This window comes from Coenobita brevimanus, chromosome 25 (assembly GCF_032717465.1).
Source record: "Coenobita brevimanus isolate Jiangsu-jjx chromosome 25, ASM3271746v2, whole genome shotgun sequence".
NCBI lineage: Eukaryota > Metazoa > Arthropoda > Malacostraca > Decapoda > Coenobitidae > Coenobita > Coenobita brevimanus.
Genome location: NC_136978.1, coordinates 5,294,563 through 5,317,645, shown reverse-complemented (window position 1 = coordinate 5,317,645; position 23,083 = coordinate 5,294,563). Strand labels below are relative to the sequence as shown.

The 23,083-nt window shown below is 43.5% G+C and overlaps 2 protein-coding genes across 7 annotated transcripts in view; both read left to right on the top strand.

The window, feature by feature from the left end:
* cib (thymosin beta cib) overlaps positions 1-1,441 on the top strand; it is a 56,897-nt gene extending 55,456 nt beyond the window's left edge. For all 6 annotated transcript variants that reach the window (XM_080267903.1, XM_080267902.1, XM_080267898.1 and 3 more), the window contains one exon: positions 636-1,441. In XM_080267903.1, coding sequence (XP_080124029.1) covers positions 636-661 — 26 coding nt within the window. In that variant the 3' untranslated portion in view covers positions 662-1,441. The remainder of the gene's footprint in view (positions 1-635) is intronic.
* Positions 1,442-10,178: 8,737 nt separating this feature from the next.
* LOC145393688 (uncharacterized) lies at positions 10,179-18,909 on the top strand. Its single transcript, XM_080267736.1, has 5 exons — positions 10,179-10,208; positions 13,471-13,617; positions 13,863-14,009; positions 15,277-16,731; positions 17,673-18,909. The coding sequence occupies exons 1-5, from the start codon at positions 10,179-10,181 to the stop codon at positions 18,684-18,686; spliced, it is 2,793 nt and encodes a 930-aa protein (XP_080123862.1). The 3' UTR covers positions 18,687-18,909.
* The last annotated feature ends 4,174 nt before the right edge of the window (positions 18,910-23,083 follow it).

Genomic DNA, 23,083 nt, shown 5'->3' with positions numbered 1-23,083 from the left:
GCTGTCTGTAGTGGCCAAACAAGGCAAGGATCTTCAAAAACTAAAGCTGTTTTGACTGTTACCACACACCATGCTTGGCCTTTGTCTGGGTCCCCTGTGACCCATTGTTGTGGTTAGTCAAGGTAGCATATGCGTTGGGGGGAAGCCACGCTTATTTCCTGAACAATGAAGATAGTTAAATATGACGGGGAATGGTTCATTTCACTTGTGAAAGACATGGGTATGATTTATGATTTCTGTTAAGGAGCAGAGTAATAGAGGGGGTGTGGATTAACAGAACATTGATTGCCCTAATTCTCTCTCCTGTTTTATGTGGCTCTTGAATCCATGTCCATTCATATGCTTTGTTCTTTTTGAGACACCAGCCTTAAAAAAGTTGGGGAGGACAATTAAAATTATATTGCTACATATAAAGCTGATTTGCCAGTTCTTCCAAAATTATAGTACAGTACTATTTGTGTAGGGGGGGGGGGAGTTATAATTTGGAATGCATTACTTGCATATGATGACAAATTGCTTTCAGTGAATAAAGATTACAAGATTTGTCATTTTGGATATTGATTTCATTTTGGTTATTGGGCAGAAATGTGAAGTGTGAGGAGGAAGACTAAAAGATTTATTTTGTTTAATTCCAGTTATTGAGCAGGAGAAGAACTCTTAAGGTGTGAGGAGGAGCGGCCGGTGCGCATGTCAGTGATATCCCTCTCCCCTCCTCACCTGGGACCCCTCCTGTCTCCTACCCCCTATGCGTTGTGGGTCCTGCAAGCCAAATTGTTTTGTACTTTGATAAACTAAGGATATAGGTAAAATATACTGATTTGTAACCCAATAACATATGCTACTCTGAGTCATTTATATATAGATTTTTTCTTGCTTTAAGGATGTTAGAAAGGTGCTGACTGTATGGCAAGACGTTGGCAAGAGACAGTTTGATAGTTTTATTTTTAGTTTTCACCTGCTTCTGCTCTCTCTTATGTCCTTAAATGCTAGCGGACCAAAATTCCCCCGATCCCTTGCTTACGTCTCGTGCCCTAGTTGATGTGAGTAATGGAAACTGCCACACGGTACAACAACAACAACACTTCTCATAGTTTTGTACTGAAATTGAAATATGAATGTGTTTGTTGGTTAATTTTTCTCCATCAGTGTCAGCGATATGAGCAGTTTCTCATTTTTGGAAAATTTTATATAATTTTTTTATTATTTTTGCTTTTTGGGGGCATCCATTAGTATACATGTGATTTTGGGAGTCAGTAATAAAATGCTTTTGTACATCTTTGTTTATCTCATCCATTATGATCAGTCTGAGCTAGTTTGAAGTCAGTATTTTGCCTTTTAATTTCAGTATTTATTTATCATTAGATCAATTTCATAATTCAAATTCTTTAATATTTCATGTTTTTCATCCTTAGGTATAACTTGCAATAAAGTGTATTCATAATTACAGTGTATTCATAATTATTTGCCTTGTCAAACAGTGTTATCATTCCATAATCTTCAGTATTGCAATCCTAATCATCATCTGCCACCTGAGGCTGTCCACTGAAGAAAAAGGCCTCTTGTTTCTCTGGTCTGACCTATTGGCCATTAATATTTTATTCATACCTTGCAGATTTTTTCAAGATTTCATCTTCGTACTGTCCTCTTCATCTCCAACTGGAACACTAATAGTTCTTTTGTTATTTGCTAAGAGAGGGAAAAAAAAAAAAAAAAAAAAATGTTACCCGATGTTTCATTTTAACTGTGGTGATTGTTTCTCTCTCTCTCTCTCTGTGTCTTATATATATATATATATATATATATTATACACTGAACTTCCCCATTCCAGGAAGTACTTGTTTTATCCCACTATGTAATACTTTACTTAAATATCCTTTCCATTCTTCGCCACAGGACTCTTTATTATTTTGTTGATTTTGTTGGGTTCCACGTTTTTGTTTTTAATTTTGAGCAGGAAAGACTTACTGTACTGCCCCATTCCAGGAAGTACTTGTTTTACCCCACTATGTTATACTTAAATATCCTTTCCATTCTTCTCCATAGGACTCCAGTTATTATTTTGATGATTTTGTTCGATTCCATATTTTTGTCTTTCATTTGGAGTAGGAAAGTGATAAACATTTTAGTTTTTCACATGCAGGCATATACTGTACTGCAGTTCTTCATATTACCAACTTTTTACCAGTAGCCGTCCATCCTAATCCTGTTCATTGTTTGAGATAATGTAAACTAGTACTGTTTGATCTGAAATGCCAGTCATAGTGTAGTAATATTTACCTCAGTATTGTATCACTTCCTTTTTTCCAGGAAGAGGCTGAACGTGTGTTGAATTATCGTTGTTCATTGTAAGGCTACTAGCTGTGTTAAACAATTTTTAGCTAATACAGATTAAGTGTACGTGGCATGAAAAGAAGGGAGGAGTGCGGAATAAAATAGCTACGTGATAGTGGAGTGAAGAGTAATGTGAGAATGCACAAAATGTGTGAGGAAAGTTGTGATCTAATTATCTTTCTGCATCAGCTAAGTTCAAATTGCAAATGAAATTAGAGTATTGGAAATACAGTGAAGATGAGAAGACAAGGATACAGGTTGAGGTATTGGGAGATTAAGGAAGCAGCAAATGGTGTACAAACAGAGAGGGTATAATACCTGGTAGCAAAGCTTGTTAAGAGTGTGGGAGGGATGTAAAATTGTGGGGAAGGGGGGTGAGGCTGGAGGAAAGATATGTACTGGGGACAGCAGAGGGAGTATGTGGTAGGAAAAATATCGGGTTGTGTGTAGTTCAGTGGAGATAGCAGAACTGCAACTGGAGAGGAGGAGGAGAGAGTTTAAAAGAAAATGCTGCAAAAGAATACATAAGAGAATGGCAGATTACAGGAAGACCGTAAGGTTAATCCTTTCAGCCTGAGAACATTTGTACATTTTTGTTGCTACCAGACAGCTTTGCATCGTGCTAGTGAAGAGTTTACAATTAGGCATCAGCCCCACCTGTCAGAAGGGTTTCCCGAGATGAACACCATCTACCGAATATAGCAAAAATAAATGTCACTGATGGGAAGGGGTTGAATGAAAAGCATATCCTGAGGTGAACACTGTCTACTGAGTATAGCAAAAATAAATGTCACATAGGAAGGAGTTAAGTGAAAAGCAAGTAGTGATTGGAAATTATGACCTTATCAGGATGATCCAAGGGATTGAATGTAGTGATAATGTAGGAAAAGTATGATTGAACATTAAGTGATCATGAGGGGTTAGTTCTAGTCAGGAAGGGGCTAAATAACTTGCTGGGATATGAAAATAGAAGGAATGGGGAGGAAACCCTAGGAAGAAATAGGATATATATATATATATATATATATATATATATATATATATATATATATATATATATATATATATATATATATATAATAGATAAAATAATCATCATGCGGACCACCTTTCCCACCCAAGGGCAGGGTGAGGAGTAGCAATGTCCAGACAGCACAAACTTGCCCAATCCATATAGGCCACACTTCCATTCACTCATCATTCAAGCCCTCGGAATCCTGGCTCCACCGGATACGCCAAAAGCATTTACCACATTCTGCAGCTTCACACAGCGTATCTGATTGAGTCAATCCGGACGCTGCCATGCTCACAAGAGTGCCAGAATCCCTGATCACGCACTTTTCAAAAAATTCATCCAGCCAGCTCGATCTCTTGTCAGTTCCCTAGCCTCATCGACTTCCAAACCTCTCTTCCTCACACACTCATCCACCATATCTCCACCTTCTCCTTGTCCTACCTCGCCTCCTCCCTCCTTCAGATTCGCTCAGGTATACCTTTTTTACCACTCTGTTGTTATCCATTCTTTTCACATGACCATACCATTTTTGTACATTCTCTTCGATTCTGGTGTCCACCGACTTCCTCACTCCACACCTTTCACGAATCACATTATTTCGTATCCTATCCACCCTCGGTACTCCACATACATTCCTCAGCAGTCCTATCTCCATTGCTCATACTCTTGACTTTTCATCTTCATGCTACACCATAGTCTCACACCCATATGTTAGAGTTGGCACTAACACTCCCTCATGTAAGCCTCGTGCAGCTGCAACACTCCAACCTCTGTTTCTTATCAAAGCCCTTCATTGCTCCAGCCACTTTTCTTCCTTGTGTCACTACTTTCAACTTCTTTTGCACATTGTTCTCTCTTTTCTATCACTGTACCCAAGTATTTGAACTCTCTTCCCCATATATATATATATATATATATATATATATATATATATATATATATATATATATATATATATATATATATATATATATACTCTGTTTTTTTAATGTAAGAAAGAAGGAACCAAAGGGTAGATGCCCACAAGATTGTTCCCTCTAGGAAAAAATAAAAATAAATGGGAAAGGCTGCAGAAGTGGATGGTTTGATGGCAGAAGTGCCACAAGAAGGGGTGAAGAAAAATCATCAATCATAGGGATTATCGAATTGTGAAGGAGATAGGTAAAGTATGTGCTGGGATATGAGAATACTGTACTGTAAACTCTCAGTTTTCCATCGTCGCAGTATCTGGCACTTTTGGCTCGTCTATATTACAGCAATGTCCGGCGCTGAAATGGGACGTAACCGGTGGTTCTATGCAGTACTGTATTTGGCGTTGGTGTCTCAGTCAGTTCGTAAACGATAGCCAGCCGGTGCTGTATTACTGTGTTGTATCATTACTTAATTGTATTTTATGCTTAATTTTCGTCTTTTACTCATGGCAAATTTTTGGAGATAGAGGGTCGAGATAGTAACGCAGTATCCTGCTCGATGCCAAATACTGAGCCAATAGGGGGTACTATGCAATATTCTGCGTTTCACGTCGTTCGACGCAGGGCTTGGTATAATTAGACTGTAGAAGGACTGAGGATGAAACTCCAGGAAGAAATAGGGTAAAGGCTTTTTTTTTTTTTTTCATGTAAGGAAGAAGGATCCAAAGGCTAGATGCTCACAAAAGTGTTCCCTCCAAGAAAATTAAAACTAATCAAATGGGGGAAAGGCAGCTGAAGTGGATGGTTTAAAAGCAAAAATGCTATAAGATGGGGTGAAGAAACTAAATATCATGCATATAGATTATCAAATTGTGTAGGAGGTAGGTTGTACAGTGGTAAAACCCATTATCCTCCCAGTTTTATTTGAAGAGTGAACTATTTGCCTGTAATAGATAGTTCAGTTTTTTAGCAGTGTTTTCACCAAACCTTAGGCTATTAATTTCCCAGACTAACGGAATGAGCTATCATTGTAGCATTCTGTAAGGTAAGGATATAGAGGAAAAGAATAATACTTTTTAATCCTTGCTTGTCACAGACAGCAACTAAGATTCAGGAGGGGGGCAATGAAATTGAGAATCGAAGTACAGCTACAGTAAGTGGTGTATTCGAAAAGGGATACAGAAGCCAAAAAACCAAGCCCCATGCCTCACAGTAGGTTCCTGTGAAGTTAGACAGGTTGTTTGGCCATGCAGAATGTGATAGCCTTGTACAATACAAAAAGCTCACTCCAGTGATGAATCATAGTGCGATCAGTAATGTAAGGCAAACTGGCCACCACTTCAGTGCTAGCCATTTGGTGGGGTAAATTGCTACAGAGGTGAGAACCACACGAGTAAGGTTCTTGTTACTGCCACAAGGGTGTAATAATGTGATGGATGAGTGATAGAGTGATGAAACTGAGGAGAGGAGAAGTGCTTGTGCCTTATGAAACGGACTGGACACCCAATAGGGCCGTGGTACGCAAACCATGACTCCAGTTTTTAGTGTGGCAAAACAGATGGTGAAAGCAAAGAGCAGTGGAGCAGCATGCAGTAATATGCCAAGGCGTAGCATGTTTTTGGAGCAGTAAGGCCATGAAGTGGTGTGATAGTGAGGGAACATTGCCTAAAACTGGGGGTCACTCTGTGAATCAAGTTTTTATTTTTTTACAATAAATAACGAAAGCAAGGAGCAGCGGAGCAGCATGCAATATTATGTCAAAATGTAATATGAAGTGATGTAATAGTGAAAGGAACATTACTTAAAACTGGGGGTCACTCTAGCTGTGGACAGAGGACTGAGAACTGCAGCAAGGGTTGTTATAGCAGTGATGTGTCCTCATTCAATTAGAGAACAGCCAGCACGTCCCCATATCAGTTAAGTTAGTGGAGGCAGATCATGGTGGGGAATGGAGTACGGGTATCACTCTGTGGTGACAAGTAAAATGTAAGGCTCAGATGTGACTATTAAAACTGGTTGGTTGAAAACTACACATGTCCAAGAGGGCTAAGCACATGGATAAACAGAGTTGTGGAGTTGAAAACTGGAACATTTTGTTGAGGAAACCATTACTAAGTGATAGGTCCTCACAATATAAATCAAGCGTTATCCATTAGTTAAGAAATTTACCCTCTGATTACCAGTTTAAACGACCATGTCATAGTGCAACTGTTTTCTGCTTTCTGCTGAAGCCAGATGACTGAGGGGCAAGGCGAAGAGATCAGAGAGAAATTATCTCATTTTGCTTTAGGAGGAAGACTTATGAAAAGAGTAAGTTTGTGCAGTAAGTCACATATACAGTATGTTAATGTCAGTAGAAGAGTGAGTTACTTCAGAACAACGGAAATTGTGCTGAAATTAAGGATCAAAAAGATAAGGAAAGACAAGGATTATTTTTTCCGTAACCATATGTTTTACCACGATGCTCGAAGAGGGATGCCCGCTGAAACCAGTTCTTACCAAGGGGAACAGATTCAGTATCGGTTGAGGCCTTGGCTGTCTTGGACCTTTGGGCATCTCGTTGATTAGCAAAGAAACTTCCAGTAACAGAACAGTTGTCAGTGATGCGTGCCACTGGGAAGAATTACTGTAAAGACAGTACAGTATAACCCTCCAAGCAAATCATGAGCTTTTAGTGTTCTCATTCTTTGCATTTATAACCTACGTATTCGCTACATGTAGGCAGTACCTGTTAATTAATATATAACGTGATGTAGTTCTGTATAGGTCAAGAAGCTGAATCTAACGAGTGTATCGTAGTTAACAAAGGTTTTTAACCATTTCATTATGATGACGTCTACTTTTTGTTTAATCGTAACTTCATATTCGGGAATCAGAGAGAGGGAGAGAGAGAGAGAGCAGTGACAATCCCTTTTAAATACCCGCACGCATGCGTTGAAGATGCAGGAGGCGTTACACGTGCTGGTCTAATTTAATACTTAAGTTTTTAGAAAATGGGTGTGTTGAACCGACCCAGCACATCAATACAGTGGAATTGTTGACTGTGTTCAGGGTTCTTATTAACTTGTGTGAACCGAAGCTTTTATGTTGGAGAGGAGTAGGGGTGGACTCACACATACAACACTTCTAAGCAGAGTGAAGTCAATGGCTTTTCGTCTCATCAGCTCCTCTCCTCTTACTGACTCCCTTTAACCTCTCTCTCCCTCTGTCTGTCTGTCTCTGTCTCTGTCTGTCTGTCTCTGTCTCTGTCTGTCTGTCTCTCTCTCTCTCTCTCTCTCTCTCTCTCTCTCTCTCTCTCTGTGTGCGTGCGCGAGCGCGCGCCTCCTCTCTCACTCTTTTTCTCTAGTTTCATTCCACTTCCCTCCGTACTATCTTCCTCTCTCACTCTCCATATCTCTTTATGCACTTTGTCCCTTCCTTTCTCTTTCCCTCCTTTCTTCCTTCCCATGCTCTTCCCTCTTCTCTTTCTCCCTCCTTTCCTTTCCTCATTCCTTTACCCTTTCCTGCTTCCTCCTCCCTCTCCAAACCTATTCTCTTCTCTCTTTCTATCCGGCATCCTTCCTCTTTCCTCTTTCTCTTCCCTCTTCCTCTTCCCTCCTCTTCTCCCTCCTCCCTCCCTGGATAGAATCTTCTTTGTTACCGTCCTTGTCGTAAACTTCTGTAATTAGGAAGTGTTCTCATTAATAATAGGCAGGACCATCTAATAAGGACCGTAGAGTCTGTGTATCTGCCATTTGGTATTTGTTTCCCTTCTCTCCTCCTCTTCTCCCACTCTTCCCATTCCTTTCTTCCTCCATCATTCCCCTACTCTCTCTCTCTCTCTCTCTCTCTCTCTCTCTCTCTCTCTCTCTCTCTCTCTCTCTCTCCATTCCCACCCGTCTATTCTCTCTCCTTTCTTCCTTCGTCAATCAGTATCCTTCCCTCACCCTCAGTCCTCCCCATTCCCCTCCTCTTCATCTCTTCTTTTCCTTCCTCCACGTCCTCTTTCAGTCGCGTCCATGACTTCTTTCATCATCTCTTCCTCCCTCTCGCTCTCCCCGCCTCTGTTGTCTGTCCTTCTCTTTATTATTTTCCTTTTCCTCAGTCCCACATCCTTTCCTCTCCCTCACATTTGCTTCTGTTCTCGTCTTCCACCTTCCTCGTTCCCCAGTTGTTGTTCTCTCTACTCCATCTTCCTTCTTCCTCTCCCTTTTCTCTCCCTCTCCCCTCCTCTCCTCTCCCCTCCACTTATTCTTTCCTTCCTCTCTCCTCCCACCCTATGTCCCCCCTTCTCTCCTCTTCCCTCTACTCTTTTATCCTCTCTTTCGCTTTTCTTTGGCTTCATTCTCCCTTCCTTCTTTCATTTCCCCTTCCATCACCATCATCTTTTATTCCTGTTCCTCTCCTCTTCATCGTTTCCCTTTCGTCTCCCCCTCCACTCATACCCTTTGCCCTTTCATGCTCACTTCCCTCCTCCTCCCCCTTCTCCAACTCTCACTTCTCTCAGCCTCTTGCTTTTGTTTTCCGAAAGAACGGGAGTTGGAGTCGGGGCTGATCAGGAAGAGAGCAATATGATAATATGAAATAGTTGAAACACATTTTACTTTTCTTCCGCAAGACCCAACCGACATGTCATAATGAACACCCCGCTAATTCAGTTACATTAGTTCTGAACGAAACAGCTCTAGCATATAATCAAAATGGACGGTGGGTATTAGTGCCAAATGGCGATATGTGGAAGTGTAATTGGCACGTAGGAGGATTGTTGGGCTCCAGGGAACGGACTGTTTAATGTCAAAAGATAGACACACACACACACACACACACACACACACACACACACACACACACACACACACACACACACACACACACACACACTTTTGCTTGTTCCTGTCGTCGTCCCCTTTCCTCCCCTTCCACTCTTTATTCTTCTCTTCTTTCTTCATCCTCTCATCTCCCCTTCCTCTCCTCTACCTTCCCACATCTTCTGTCTCTCCATTGCCCCCCCCCTCTTCCCTCCCTCCCACTCTCTATCTTTTCCTTCTCTCTTTCATTATCTTCCTTCTCTCTCCTCCTCCTTTATCCCACTGTCCTTCCTTCCCCCACCCTTGCGTATCAGCCCCACCCCCTCAGAACATCCGGTGCCTGAGACCGCCCACCGTCCTCTCCCTCCCTCTCTCCACTCTCTCTCCCTCCCTCCCACCCATTCCTCTTATTCCGCCCATTTGTGTGCGTGGGCAGGAGGCACCGCAAGCTACTCCCGCTGTATACGGGAATTTCCGAGAGCGCGCGAGAAGGAGGGGGAGGCTGACGATGTGGTGAAGGAAGGAAGAAAACGAAAGTCGGTGAACTTGAAGAAAGCAAGATAGATAGAGAGAGAGAAAAAAAAAATAGATAACAAAAAAATCGAAGCTGAAAAAGAGACGAATTTGATAAGAAGGGGTGAATGATATGTTGTGCTGAATGCGCACCCTAGTGACAAGCCAATGAGCGCATGAAAAATGGGTACCGGTATTATACTTTGAAATGCAAATATCAAGTTTGTATTTACGGTCATCTACAAGGAATCTTTCGTGACGGGATTACTGTAAATTGATTTCAAAAGTGTCCAGTAGTGTATTTTCATTCCACTGGTAGGTAACTATTGTATATATGGCTGTAGCTTTTTTATTTGTTCGTCGACAAGAAGAAGCCGTTCCCAAGTAAAACAAAGTTGCCCTGATCTAGCAAGAGTAAAACAGTCGACATTTCTCACGTCTGGAAAAAGTAAAGGTATATTAATTTAGACCTAAAGTGACTATCTGGTTCTTCATTTGTTCTCGTACTCCGTCTTGATAATAGATTTTTTGAATTACGTAAGTTTAAAGTTATATAATTGGCGCTTCCCTTGTTCACCGACTCTCCATCACATTCCTCTTCCGGGCAGCTCCACCGTCAAGATGATGCTGATTCTTTTCTCTATGTTGGTGGTGAGTATGTGGTTCCTCTACCTTTGCAACAGGAATTTGAATTTGTATGATTGTGAAATTTTGATATAATGGATGGGAACAAGAGAGGAATATGGTGCAAGCGAAATTATGATACGATGGATGGGAACAAGAGAGGAATATATTGCAAGCGAGTGGTGTGTTGGTAGCATATGATTTCTTTACGTTGCAACAGTTCTAAGTTTGGATGACGTGAATGCAAGTTAAAACGATGAAAGCAAGACTATAATTTGTCGAAAGAATATGATGTGTTTTAAGGGGAAGATGATGCTTAAGATAAGTATGTGAGTGTTTGGGGGTTGAGTGCCTTCTGAAATTTTGGTGGTGTGGATGAGAACGGAGAGGAAATTGTCTTTAGAGAATGACATGTTATTATAGCCATTTTACTTAACTCGTCCCATTTTTTCGTCCTTTGAGGTTTATTTTCCGTTGCTTTGTGGCAGAAAAAATACTACTATAGCTGTACATCATTTTCATAGCACTTCTTCGTGACCAGCATCATGTTCTTCTGTTAATTTATTCTTACAACTGGGCAATTAAGATGGAGAAATGGAAATTTTAGACCAAGTTAGAGTTAAAAGGGTATAGTTCGGTCAGCCTTTTGTTCTTGCTGCCACCAGACGATTCTGTTCAGACTAGGAGACACCCTCGTAGCGAAGGAGTTAATGAAGGCTGTAGTAAGCCCCTCCAGTCCGAAAAGTGTCGTACGCCGAATGAAATCGTCTGGAGACAGCAGGAAGGAGCAAATCCTACTTTAAGTCCTTGCGTTGAAGATTTTTTTTTTTTTTTTGTTGTTGTTGTTGAAAACAGGAGAATCTTTGCACAATGGCCCGTATTCTCGTCGGTTAAGGAAGCTCCCTAGCACCTCTTCCTAAGCGATTTTTTTTCCTATCACATCTTGCCGTCCTCATCTGTATCCCTTAAATCGTTCTAATATCACCGTACTCCGCATAAATAACGTATAAAAAGATACTGGCCAGTCGTATCCCAAAAATAAATAGGTAAGGAAGAGGTGTTAGGGAGCTACCATAACCAACGAAAATATGAGCCTTATCCCTTTCACTACCAGGGGCCTGTACGTATAGTCTGAATAAGCTTATCCTGTGGTAGTAGATATCAAGTCCAAAATATATCACGACACTGAAGGACGTAGAAGAGGTTGTTAGTCGCTGGAGCATCACCAGGACCTTCTCTGTCACACCCTGAAGGTTTTCACAAGATTTTCACATGAGGGTACGTCACTCTAACGAAGCTCCCTGCGGTGCTTCACTCTAGCTTCCTAAGGATTTTCACATGCTAGGTTCTTCACTTTAGCGAAGGCTTATATGGTTTCGCTCCTATCAAGTCCCCTTCTCTTTCTTTCTTTTTATTTTACCCTTTCGCTTTTTCACCACTCACAGTCTTTTACAAGCTTAATACACTTGGCGTCTCCCTAGATAAAAAATAAATAAATAAATAAATAAAAATGCGTCACGATGGCAGAAAAAACGAAAAAAAAAAAAAAAATACTGGTGTGGTCAGAGGAAATTTTACCTACTCCTTCCATTACGTAAAGTATATTTAGAGAAAATTATTTAACGGGAATTGGACATAACCATAAAAGACGTTACGGTGCTATACTCGTGGATGTTCGAGTCGCTTGTTTCTGACGCATCCACTAATATTGGTCTCTCCTAAATGAAAATATATATAATCATTTGACGTTAGAATGAATAAAAAGGCAGACGTTACGGCATAAAAGGCACATTTATTTATTTATTTATTTATTTATTTTTGAGGAGACTGATTCAAAGCCACTCACCACGAAGGGTCTGGCGTAATTTGAATCTTCCGTTTGAAATAAAGGGTTTCAAGGTACTGAAAGGGATGTAGCAAAGGTTAAAAATAGGGAGAACTTGACTTTTTGAGGTGGGAAGACACTGTTCAGCTGAATAAAATCGTCTGACGGTAGCAAAAATAAAACAGTTGGGATTTCTCGTCCTTAAGAGGTTTGTGGATGCTGTTTTTAAGCTTTTTAGGACGATTAGTTACTCCTGTGCTGAAGAAAACCGTCTGATGGTAGCAAGGGGGGAATAACTGAATATTTCTCACGTTCTAAAAGGTTAAGTGAACATCTAGTATATTTGAAAGAGAGAGAGAGAGAGAGAGAGAGAGAGAGAGAGAGAGAGATTATCAGCAATTTGTATTTCTCTGGATTTCAGACATAATATTCTTTTTCCTTCCCTCCCCTCTCTTCCCCCCCCCTCTCCTCCATCCTTCTCCCACTCTCCTTCTTCTCTCCTTCCTCCCCCCTCCTCCATCCTCACTTCCTGCCCTCCATTCTTCTTCATCCTTCCCTTCTTTTTCCTCCCCCCTTTCTCGTCTCCCCCTCACACCCTTCCTTTTCCACTCTCGCTCTGCCCTCCCTCCTTCCCTTTCCTCAACCTTGCCTTTTCTCTCTCGTCCCCTCCTTTCTCCCCTTTCTCTTCCCCTTTTCCTCCCATTCCACCTTCTTTTCCTCCCATTCCACCTTCTTTTCCTCTTTCCCGTCCTTCGTTCCTCTGATCCTTCTCTCCATTCGCCTTTTCCCTACGCTATACCATTGCCCCTCTCATCTCACTCGGTTCCCCCCATTCCCTCCGTTCCTCATCTTCCCGTCCACTTCCCCCTTCCTCTTCCTCCTCCTTCTACATCCCTCTTTCTCGTATATCCCCTACCCCCCTCTTCTTCCTCCCATTCTCCCCATCTCCCCCATTCTTGCACTCGTCTTTTCCATCCTCATCCTCCCTCTTCATTCAATATTTTGCCTCCCCTCTTTCACACTTCACCACACCCTCATCCCCAATTTTTCCTCCCTATCCGACTTCCTCCCTCTCATCCCTCTTCCGCCCCTGTTTAATATTACACTTCTTTTTCTTCGCCTTCTCCTTCGTCCTCCCTTTCCCCTTTTTATTCTCCTCCTTTCCCCTTCCTTGCTCCCCTTCTTCTCTCCTCTTTCATTCTTCCCCTCCCCTCGGTCTCCACTCTCTATGTTTCGACCCCCGTCCTTCCGCTTCTCTCGTCTCCCACCATTCCTCCCTCTCCTTTCCTTCATTCCCCATCACACTTCCTCGTTCCTCTTTGTCCCTCCATTCTCTCTCTTACCCTTTCAATGCTCTTTCCCCTCCCTCCCTCCCTTCCTCCTCTCTCTATTGTCCTTTCCTTCTTCCTCTCCCCCCCCCCACTCCCTTCCTTTCCTTTGTTTCCTCCCTCCCCCTTCCCCCAGGCGTGCGTGTGTGGTGTGGGGGGTGCCGTGCCCTTCTGCCCCCCTGGGTGCACGTGCGAGGAGGCCCCTCTGAGGGACGCATCGTTCGTGCTGGCCTGGATGACGTCATGGGGTGAGGACGACCTGCCTCAGATACACCCCAATGACGTAAGCGACAATAGTGATGACGATAATATTTGTATTTGTCTTAATAACACATAATTGAATAAATGTATTGTTAATGATTTCCGATGTATATGAATACTTATTTTATTTATTTGTTATTTGTGTATCTGTTTATGTCCAGGTATATTTACTGACAACTTTGGAGCACTAATTGCGAACCCCCTGGATTAGAGGATTAAGAATGTTCTTGTAATGTGTCGGTAATGGTATTGTGGTGTGCGGTACAGGTACGTGATGCTGGGTCCATGGTGGGCGTAGGTACAGCCGCCAGCGCGGGTGTGGACGTGGACGTGGTGGGAATACACGCCACTTGTGCCCTTATGTCAGACACCAACCTCACACACCTCACACACAGCCTACCTCCAGAAACCATGGTATGTGTGGCACATCAGTGGCAGCAAAGTACTCGTATGATAAATCTCGCAAATCACTGTCAGAAGGTTTGGTAAGTGTCGCACCTGTTAGAAAGTATGGCATGTCTCGCACCTCAGTGTTAAGAGTTAAATAAGTCTTGCACATCTTTCTAGACAGTTTAAGTATAGAAATTCATCCACTAGCTCCCGACAGAAACTGTTAAGTGTAGCACCTCACTCTTTCTCCCCCACCTCTTAACCCGTCCATCTGACACCGTGGTAAGTCTTGCTCCAGTTATATACAGTATTTACACCTTTCACACCACCTCCTTCTTGACTCCATAGCTTACCTTACTCCTTACCAATCTTTTCATTGTTAGAAACAGTATCTCACCTCACTCGCCACCTTCCAGATACAAAAGTTCTCCCCCTCTGCTGTACTCAAGAACCTAGATGTTATGATGTACTGGTGTGTTGCAGAGGTGTATCCAGTTTTTTCCTGATTGCCCTCTGTTGTTTATTCAAAATTACTCTGGTTTTGAAATTATAATCGTTGCCATTGGACTGATGAGTGAATGAATATGAGTCTCATTTCTCCGATGTGTTGGTATATCTGTTCTTATGCTGCATTGTTCCATTTCCTGAATCCTACCCTTCACATTTATTCATTGGGGTATCGGATAATGGTGACTGTTTATTGATGGGTGGACCATGAGGGGTTGATGGGAAAATTACGACTGATTTCTGTATTAGTAAAGAATTTGTAAGACACATCAGACCAGCAATTGGTAAGTTGAGGTATAGCATAATCAACGGCACCTCAAGTTGAGGAATGGTGATGGTGGAGGGGGATGATATGTCTTGCTAGACAGTGAAGATCATGCAGAGCAGAGGAACAAACAATGCCAAGAGGAAAACATAGGATAGAGAGGCTATTATTGTGCCAGAGGGATTAAAATAAGATGGATCCAGGATACAGCATGATAAGTCTCGAGATATTCATTTTAGGGTTAAGTTGAAGGTCGAGAACTTCAGAGGACAAATTCGTGTAACAGGTATATTCCGTTTAACCCTAAGAGTGCCTGTAAGTTTGCTTGATGGTGTATATATAATTCTGTGTCCTGCCTGGACAGCCATAAGACTTTTCAGCAAGGTCTGTTTTCTCTAGTCTGTTCGCACTTTGAAGCAAAAACAGGGACATAGATTGTAATGCGACAGTTACATGTTGTAGTGTGAGGGAATGCCTCTTCAGTGGTTTCCATGTCAGTTATGCATGCATTGTCCCCAGGTGTTGACAGTGCTCCAGAGTAGCGGTGGTGGCGTGGTAGTAGTGGAGGCAAAGCACCTGGAACCACTACAGCAGCTGCGGGCACTCCACCTGCAGGGATATGCCAGGCGACACACCACGCAGGTGTCTGGCTACTTCCCCAACACTGTGGCCGGCATGGTGGCACAGAAGGAGGCTGCTATGGCAGCTGCAGCAGAAGGTTTTGGTGAAGGCGAGTTACAGATGGCGATTTCCGAGGACGCCCTGAATCCTCTTTCACACTTGCAGCTGTTGGACCTTCAATACGTACGGCTGGTGGCGGGGTTGGGAGAGGGCAGGGGAAGGCTAAGGCGACAGGTAGAGCCCGTTGCATCAGACACCTTACTCGATTTGCCCCTTCCCTACTTCCTGTCACTGATGCAACAGCTGAAGGATGCTGATATTGACATCCCACCCGAGCTGCTGGCCCTCCTGCCCTCAGATGAACCCCATCCCGAGGTGGAAGTGGTGATGCTGGATGATGAGCCAGAACTTGTGTCGTATGAGGTGCTGCGAGCAGGTGGAGGGGAGGACTTGCTGTTGGCACCCTTCCTAGCTCAAAGGCAGCTGCGATACCTGCGGTTGGCACACGCCAGGTTGGATCACATTGGCAGAGAGTTGCTGCGGGGGTTGGGGAAGCTGCACACCCTCACGCTGGAATACAACAACATTAAAGTGCTGCCCTCCGACATGTTTGCTGCCACACCACATCTACAGCACCTCTCTCTCGCACATAACAGTCTCTTGGCACTGGACGCAGACAGTCTCGCCGGGCTGGATGACTTGGTGACCCTTGACCTAGACCACAACGAATTGGAGCAGCTTGGTCCCACCACCTTCCCACTCCTGCCGAAGCTGGCCACTCTGCGTCTTCTAGCCAACCCTCTGACCCACGTCTTCCCTTTCACCTTTACCAACCTGAATGCTACGGAGACCTTGGTGATGGGATCTCGCTCAGTGGCCGCTGAGGTGCACGAGGACACTTTTAGTACATTAACTGGTCTTACAACACTCAGACTGGACAACACCACCCTGGCCAGCCTTTCAAACACACTACTGTCTGGGATGCCACACCTCCGCCACCTCACTCTGCACGGCTCCATCCCTTCCATCAACTATGATGCATTTACAGACACGCCCCTGCTGCGTTCCCTCACCCTGAGCCACTGCCAGCTGGACCGTCTATCCCAGGACGCCTTCTTTGGGCTACGTGAACTGCGATACCTGGACCTGAGCCACAATAAATTAGCGCTACTCCACCCCGGCACCTTCGATCACTTGGTGTCCCTACGCGAGCTATACCTGCACCATAACCAGCTGACCTCCCTCCCTCCTGCCATGTTCCACCGTCTGCCTGTCAAGTTGGTCCAGCTGCACCAGAACCCGTGGGACTGCACTTGTCGCCTCTTACAGCTGCCACCCACACTTACTAACAAGGTGAGGCTCGCTTTTAAATTCTTACTCACTGTTTACATTCTTTAATACCAGCACAAAATACAGCTCACAAACTGTCCACAATGTCTTCAGTGTTATTCAGCACTGCATACCAAAGCACAGTTATGCACCCCATTTTCACAGCACAAACAGTCCTCAGCAATCTTTGGGAACGCCTGCCTGATGTGTCTGGTTCCCTTCTGTTACCAAGGTCACATCTAAACATGCCTCCGGCTAAAACAGTTACATTCTTGGGTTCAATAATTCCACAGGGGGTAATGTAATAGTACCATGATAGCAAACAAGGCATACAATGTGTATTTTTGAAGCACTTTAAATAACGTTTACTTCACTGCCTAGTTTTATTCACTTTTAGATCCACACGCCTCCATTTTTCATATTAGTCTGCCTACTATTTAATCTTGCTTTTTTATGATTATCAATCTCGTCATCCCATTTTAAACCATTTCAGGGCCTTAGGAATCGTGCTGATTTTATTTTTGTTTCTGCCATCCTATTTCATTCAGCAGTGAAATGGTTTCCCAACCTCAAAGAGTTCAATACGGTTAGGCTCCGATAATTCTTTCAGGTCGTGAGAATTCTTTAACTGATTTACTGTTGCAGTCGCCAGACGATATTATTCAGCATATGGCTACCCGTCCTGCTAACTGGAAAAATATTGCGCTTCATTAATGTATGTTTAGCGAAAACTTTCACACCATTTCGTAGATTGGAATTACGATTGGACCATTGATGATAATGATGATGATGATGATGATATACGTTAGGTTTGATCAGGCGTTCCAGACTAGCTAATCCCGCCTTCATAATTGCCAGTTTGTTGTGTCTCATCGTTGGCACATGTTCAAGACAATGTTAAAGCACTGTAAGCGGCTGTACGTTCCCCCTTCCATATTCCTTATTCACGTCGCACTTGTCCTCAGGTTCGGCAGCCAGGGTACACAATCTGCCGGTGGGATGAGAAGGCCGGGACAGTGTGTGTGGTGCCGGATCCTGTACCAGTACGCTTCGACTCCCGCGTGGCGCCCCTCTGTGCCTCGCCCACCGCCTACCGTCACCTGGATGTCTACCACGCCGCTGCCCGTCAACTCAAGTGCCCTAGAAGCGAGTGGGATCCTATTTTCACCCACGAAGTCACCCTGAACCCCACTGCCGAGCGAGATGAACCGCTCAGCTCATCCATGCAAGAAACTGAACCCATAAACGAACCTGAGCTTGTGCCTGGGAACCATGGTGAACCATCGGACATGCCTGTAGTAGAAGAAGAATCAGATTGGCACGCCTTCATGGCCTTCACTCCTCCGCCTATTCCAGTCAGAGATATCCTCGAACTTTACGAAGCCGAGATGCCGCCTGAGGTTTATGCTCCCGTTGACGATGAGGAGGATGAGGAAGAAAGTAGGGAAGGTAGTCTGGAGGGAGAAGAGGTAGAGGAGGAAAGGAGAGAAGAAGATGAAGACTACAGGGAGGAGGCAGAGGGAGAAATCAACTTCCTAGAGTACAGGGAAGAGGAGGCAGAGGTAGGAGAAGTAAATCCAGAGGGAGAAAAGAGGGAGGTGAAACAGACAGAAAACAACCAAGAAGAAATGGACAACAATCTCGTGGTGATGCCCGATGCCACAGATGAAGCAAACCCAGCGAGTCACAGGGAAGAGGAACTGAGCAATAACATCATCGACACTGGACGCGCCTGGAGCAGTAGCAGAGCGGAGTACCTCCAGGAAAAGGAGAGGATGAAAGCAGCTATGGAGGAGGAGCGTAGAAGGAGGCAGGAGGAGGTGATGACCAGGAAGCGAGAGTACTGGAGGAAGCAGGCGGAGGAGAAGAGGAGGGAGAAGGCACGGAGGGAGGAGGAGGGGAGGAGACTCATTGAGAGTAAGGCAGCCCAGATGGAGGAGTTCATGAGGATGCTTGAGTTACGCCGTATCGCAGAGTAGCAGCAGAACGGGCCGTCAAATCCACGTACACTCGTCAGGCACAATTTCAGTTCACACTCTAATTCTACCCCTGGATGGAGGGAAATCGTAAGCAGGTTGTCACATCGAACGAAGCCCACTTGTCCAGTGGTGAGGATGTTGTTTGAAGATTACTAGACGCCTGAAAAGACTTCACGGTAATAGTGTTAGCAGTGTAATCTTGTAGTAGTAGTAGTTGTTGAAATGGTCGTGGTGGTAGTAGTAGTGGTAGTAGCTGCAACCCAGGCTCATCTGAATGTGAACCTGGTGGATTGCAGGTTTAAGCTGATTTACAGTTCACCATCTAGAAAAGCCTCGAACTAGCAACAGAAGGTAGTCTTTAAACTTTTAAAACCCTGCTCATGACTTTCATTCAGGGATAAGGGTAGAGGGTGAAGAGAAAACATGCTTCACGACTGTTCACTCAAAGGAAAAACTGTCTTCCCCAGGTTTACCCTATAAATTTTGTAGGAGTCAAACCATCCAAGAAGCACATTAGACGAGATAAGACCTTCATCATGTTTTCACCAGTTGTAAATAATCCTCAGACAAAGCTGGGAAGAGTGTTGTTTCTTAGACTGTATTATCAACAACGTAAATCCTGTCTCCTCACTTTCATCATGGACTTTGGAAAATCACTCTGGTAAATCTGTAGCAGCTGAAACTGATTACTCTTGGGTCTTAGATCAGTGTTGTCAGTTCGTTTATTTTTTATTTTTTTTTATTTATGTCCTTGAAATGCAGGGGAGGCTGTACGTACGACTTATGTTGCTGATATGACAGAATTATATTTTCAGTATCAAATTACTTTTTTGTAAAATAGCCCTTCAAATGCTTGCCTGTATAGTTAGGTGTTTTAAGTTATACTCCTTAGTTTTGTTATACCTAATCATAGTACAAACATGAACTTTTTTTTTAATTAGTTACTCAAAATGTTAAACTTATTGAAACGCATTTAGGTCGGTCCTCTTTAATGTAGATATATACTGTAAGATTATAAAACATCCAGACTTCGCAATTTAGTCATATAATCGTTTACTTATAACTGTGGTAAATTAAATCCTAAATTAAACCCGACTTGAGGTTGTGGCCAGCACACGATTTACCGGTACTTGTAATATATTTGTGTCGCCTTTCTCGGCCGATGATTGATGTCACCCAGAATTTCTCCGTCAGACTAAGCACAGCATTTACAGAAATAATACGAAGTGGTGGATTGATCTAATCTGTCAAGTTCAGAGATTTCCAGATTCCCCGTCCCCTTCCCCCTTTTTAAGTAGTGTCCTCTCTCACCCCCCTTCCTGTCTCCTTCAAGAGTATGGCCGAGGGAAAAAGCTTACTTCACTATGGGCATGCATTAGCAGCTTCCTCGTATTTCTCAATTTGCGCTTTCTACTCCCATTTCCATTTTTTTCTTGATTCTACGCACTTCATTTATTATAATTCTCTGTATAAGGGTAGAATGATAACGATGAACAACACAGATATACACGTTAAAGAAAGTAGCTATGTACATTTAGAGTTACCGGTTTAGTGAACAGGAAAGCTTGTGTTCTACCATACTTGATTTTGTGTTTATGTGAGTGATAATTGGCTGAGAATAAGATGGAAAAAATTAACCCCTTCTTTATGATTTTTTTGCAGTTGATTCTAGCTGTGTCTAAGAGATTTTGTTCTGTTTAGGAGAGACTTTTAAGACTAGAGGGATTTGACATTAGAACTAACTGACACCATTATTATTAAGGGTTCTGATGTGTTCAATAAAATCTATCAAAAGACAAACATTAAAATAAAATTGAATAAAATGAAAATGGACGTCATCGAAATGAAAGGGTTAAAGAGGGGGAGTTTAAGAGTGTGTGTGTGTGTGTGTGTGTGTGTGTGTGTGTGTGTGTGTGTGTGTGTAGATTCAGTCGTAAAGAACCACACGTGACCATTTTTTTTTTTCCGGATTTACTTTTTTCCATTGGTAAGATTTCTAATGTGGACAACTTCATGAAAACTTAAGAACATTAATAAAGTAAGATAATTCGTAAAGTGTTTTTGTTTTGATGTATTATGATTTATTTTTACTTGCCTTTAAAATATCTCCATTTTTTTTTTTTTTTTTTTTTTTGTAGAAACTACCTGCTTTTAGAAAATCTCTTCAACTATACCAGCTCTTTAAAGCATCTGATCTTCAAAATATCACCTTTTTAAATACAATAGTCTTCCTCTTAGAATATCCTTTTATATATATATTCATCCCCATAGAATGGATTTTTTTTTTTATTATCTTCCTCTTTGAATATATATGATTTTTAATATATATTCCTCTTTCTGAGTTTAAAAAATATCTCCATCTTAGAATATGTAGATTTTAGGGTAGCAGGATTCCGAGGAGGGCTAACAATTTCCTTGGCTGCCTTCCCACTTATCACACCTCCTGCACATCCCACGGCCACACCTTACCCCCCTCCTTCCTCTCCTTCCCCCACCTCCCCTTCTTTTCCCTCGCTCTTCCGCCCCGCCCCTCTCTTCCCTTCCTTCATCTCTCGCTCGTCCTCCCCACCACTTCTTTCCCCTCCCCTTCTTCTTTCTCTTCTCCCTTTCCCCTTGTTACCACATCCCATACACATTTCCATCATTCACATTCCAGGTACCTTGCTTTAGCCCCACCCCCCTCCTTCCCCTCGTCCCCCTTCTCTCCCCTCCTTCGTTCTTTCTTCCTCTTTCCTTTTCCTCGACATAACACACCCACTGCACATTCCCATATCCACATTCCAGAGAGCATTTCTTTCCCCATCTCCTCTCATCGTCTCATTCCCCTGAACCCCCCTTCCTTTTCTCTCCGTTCTCACCTCCTCCATCATCTCCCTCCCCTCTCTTTCCCCTCGTCTTCCTTCTTTGTTTACTCTCTGCATATCCCCACATTCACATGCATCCAGAGAGAGAGAGTTATTTTCCTTCTGCCCACTTCCTTCCGTCTGTTTCCCTCCTCCCGTTCTTCGCCTGTCTTCGTTTCCTTCAGTCCTTCATTTCTCGTCTCTTTTCTTTCCCCTCCCTTCTCCTGCTCCTTCTCCATCCCCGTCCCTTTCCCTCCCTTGTCTTCTTTTTCCCAGTTCCTTCGCTTGCTCCTATTGTTTTTCTCTTCGACCTCTTCTCTCCCTCCCTCCTTCCCTCCCTTCTCTGCTCCCATTCTTGTTTACTCATCCCTTTCCTTCCTCCTTCCTCATCTTCTTCCCTCTCTCGTCTTCTTTATTCATCCTCGGTCCTCCGCTGTGTCCTCTCCTTCCCCTCCACCCTTTTTCTTCCTCCTCCTCTCCTTCTCCTCTCCCATTGCTTTACACTTTTCTCCCTCAGTCTCCCCTCTCCCCTCTGCTTTCCCCCCTCCCTTCCCCCGTCTTTCTCTCTCTCTTTCAGTCTACCCTATTCGTTTCATCACCCTTCCCCATCACCTTGCCCCCATCCTCTCTTCAATCCTTACAGTTTTTCTCTCTGCTCCTCCTGTCTTTTCTTTCGCCCCCTCCTCCCTTCCCATCCTCCTCTTCAGCTTCATCCCTCCCTCTCTCTCTCTCTCTCTCTCTCTCTCTCTCTCTCTGTCTCTCTCTCCCCATTTCCTCCCCCATCCTCAATATTCCTATCCTACCCCTTTGTTTTGCGCTCCTTGTATTTTTGCTTTGTTCTCTCTCTTTTTTTTCTTCTTTTCTGTTTTTATCTTCAGTTCATAGTATTGGATGTCATAGTCCTCCCTGCAACAAAGAACCACGAAAGAATCATTAGGTCTTGTTGTTTGCTTTCTTTTGTACTCTTTTGTATTCCTTTGTGTGCTCCTCCTCTCCACTTATCTCAGTCTCGTCTTCCTTTCTTCCTCCCCCTCCCTAGTCAGCATCGTCCACCTCTTCCTTCTTTCCCCCCTCTTCCTTCTTCCCCTTTCCACGTCCTCTTCCTCTCTCCCCTTCCCACCCGCCTTCTTCCTCCCTCTTACTCTACCTCTTCTTCAGTCTTCCCCCCTCCTGCTTCCTCCCATCTTCCCTTTTCATCCCCCTTCCTTCTTCCATGTTCCCAGCTTTCTTCCTCCCCCCCTCCTTCCCTCTCACACCCCATTATTCCATCTCCCTTACTCGTTTCTTCCCCTCTCCTTGTGTTCCTTTTCACCCCTATCCCTTCCCTCACACCATTTCGTTACCCACCCCCTTTCTCCTCTCTCTTTCCGTTCACTTCCCGTTCCGTCTTACTTCCTTCTTCCCTCTCACTCTCTTCCGCTCTCCCTTCCCCTCCTCCCTTCCCGCCACGTTTCCTTCATTCCTCCCCTCCCCATATTCCTCCCCCTGCCCCCCTTCCCCGTGCTTTCCCCAACTCCTCATGCGAGCTTCCCTCCGCATTAGATTACTGTTTTT